This window comes from Cyprinodon variegatus, unplaced genomic scaffold, assembly GCF_000732505.1.
Source record: "Cyprinodon variegatus isolate N-32 unplaced genomic scaffold, C_variegatus-1.0 Scaffold0, whole genome shotgun sequence".
NCBI classification, from domain to species: Eukaryota; Metazoa; Chordata; class Actinopteri; order Cyprinodontiformes; family Cyprinodontidae; genus Cyprinodon; species Cyprinodon variegatus.
In genome coordinates, this window is record NW_015150453.1 from 301459 (window position 1) to 303736 (window position 2278).

At 35.5% G+C, this 2278-nt stretch overlaps 1 protein-coding gene across 1 annotated transcript in view; it reads right to left on the reverse strand.

The window, feature by feature from the left end:
* The window catches only part of LOC107086563 (progestin and adipoQ receptor family member 6-like), a 41373-nt gene that overhangs the window by 9861 nt on the left and 29234 nt on the right, over positions 1-2278 (reverse strand). Inside the window, exon 5 of the mRNA XM_015377645.1 lies at positions 997-1123. Within this exon, the coding sequence (XP_015233131.1) occupies positions 997-1123 (127 nt within the window). The remainder of the gene's footprint in view (positions 1-996; positions 1124-2278) is intronic.

Consider the following 2278-nt stretch of genomic DNA (forward strand, 5'->3'; position numbering starts at 1 on the left):
GAGTAGGTAAATACGATGATTTGCCAATGCAATGAGGATTTTTACTCTTAAAACAAGGTAATTAGATTAAACACACTTGAAACAAGACAAATAAATAGTTTTCTTATTTTAAATGTAAATTGTCTTGTTCCATTGGCAAAGGGTCTCACTTACCTCCTCAGTTCAAGAAAAAACGACTTATGAATGAATACATTTTGATTTTTTCCAGTGCAGAAACAGGTTCACGTGCAATTAGGAGATAATCTACAAGCAGAGACATATTGGTGTTCTCATGGTATTAAATCTGCTCATGTTAAACGCTCCAAATTCACATGGAGAGTAGTTCATGGGTTTGAATAAAGCCGTTTGTATTATTACTTATTACACATGTGACCTCTTTATATAATCCTGACTTCATAGTTGTGGCTGTAAATCTAAAGGACACAGCAACATCAGCACTATAGTGAGTTTTTAAAATGGTGTCGAGAACCTATATATCCTAAATACCATAATTTACATAGGATACAATGCCGGTTAATATTCCTTATTTTAAGAAGATTATTGTCAGATCTTATACACTGGAAAAATCCCTATCTAGATAAGTAATTTTTTCTTAAAATAGGGGGATTTGTTCTTGGATTGAGGAGGTAAAAGTGACATTTTGCCAATGGAACAAGACAATTTACGTTTAAAATAAGAAAACACACTTGCATTGTCTCATTTCAAGTGCATTTTATCTAATTATCTTATTCTAAGAATAAAAATATTAATTCCATTGGCAAACCACCTCATTTATCTACTCAAATTAAGGGTAAATACACTCAATTTAAGACATTTTTTACTTATTTTTAGATCATTTTTCCAGTGTAGGCCCAGATTTTTTTCTTTCATGCATCTCAAACCTCAAGGTTTTACATTTGAAATCTGATAAATTATATATTTTAGATCCTTCTGAAGAATAAAGAGCAAAAGTCTTCTATTGTGGGTTTTTAGCTGCCGTCTCTATGCTCCCCTTACCTGGAATAGCAGGAAATGCTGGTACAGAACAGCGAGTTCCCGATGGCGATGAGAACAAAGTGTTGATGGATCCAACTGTTCACCCAGCAGTCTGGCATCACGTAATACCCATAGCTGATGGCACAACCTGGAAACAAGCAGGAATGATCAACAGCCTCTCACGTGGTTTTCCTTCAGAGGATCCATTGCTATTTAACTTTCGACTGAAAATGTGGCCGAACCTCAGGAATCAGAACAACCTCTGTGGGTTAAAATAAATTTTGACTGTATTCACACCATCATCTGTGGGTTTCATGTTGAAATATAAGGTAGGATTTCTGTGATGTTCCAGATTTAACCACTAGAGGTCCCCAAAGGACCAACTTTTAACCTTTTTATCTGCAGATAAAAGAGATCAAGTTGGCCCTTAGATAAACTGGATTATTCCAGTTCAGTGCAGCATTTGGTTACGTTGGTTTTGCTATTTAGATTTTTCAGAATCTTCTACGTCTGAACTCAATAGTCTAGTTATTTCTCTTCAGATTATTCTTAATCCTGGACCAAGTATGTTGAAATGGTTCAATGTTTACACAGGTAGAATACATATAATCGCCATCATCAACAGGATCAGCGTCTGCATGCACACCAGGAGCAGAAAAACGTTATCATATGAACTTCTGACATGTAAATAAGACGAGCTGAGGTCGTCGAGGAGACGGCTCTGGAACAAAGATGAAATTAACATCATTTGAATTTAACTGTCGGGAATTTGCAAGTCAAAAAAAGAGAAAACATTTATCTGTTGAAGCTCGTCAGAAATGGTCCACATGCTTCGTCTCTAATAAGGTGAATAATTGGATTGAACAGGCTGACGGTTTGGCATTTGACCTTTCAGAAATGTTTCTATGAAGTAAATCCCCCCCCAGACTGCTCTTCTTTGCTGTTCAGGCCACCTGTGTGAGGAAATGCTTCGCATGAGGAATGTTTTTCATATTCTGTTCATCAGGTTCTATGTTTTTTTATCTGACTAAAAAAATAAGCAAAGGAAAACCTTTAGTTCCAACAGTACAGACTAGAAGGAAGTGAAATTCGGTCCCTAGGATTTTATACAAGGTCTAAAGAGGCTTCTGAGGATTTGTAAATATTTAATTCACAGTGAATATCTGATTATAAATATGTGTGCTACCTAATGTTTCTTGTGTTACTGAAGTCACTAGGGCTGGGCGATATGGTTTAAAAAAATCTAATCTCTAATATTTTTCATAACAAATTCGATTAATTAGTTTTTTTCCCTTAAAGTCGT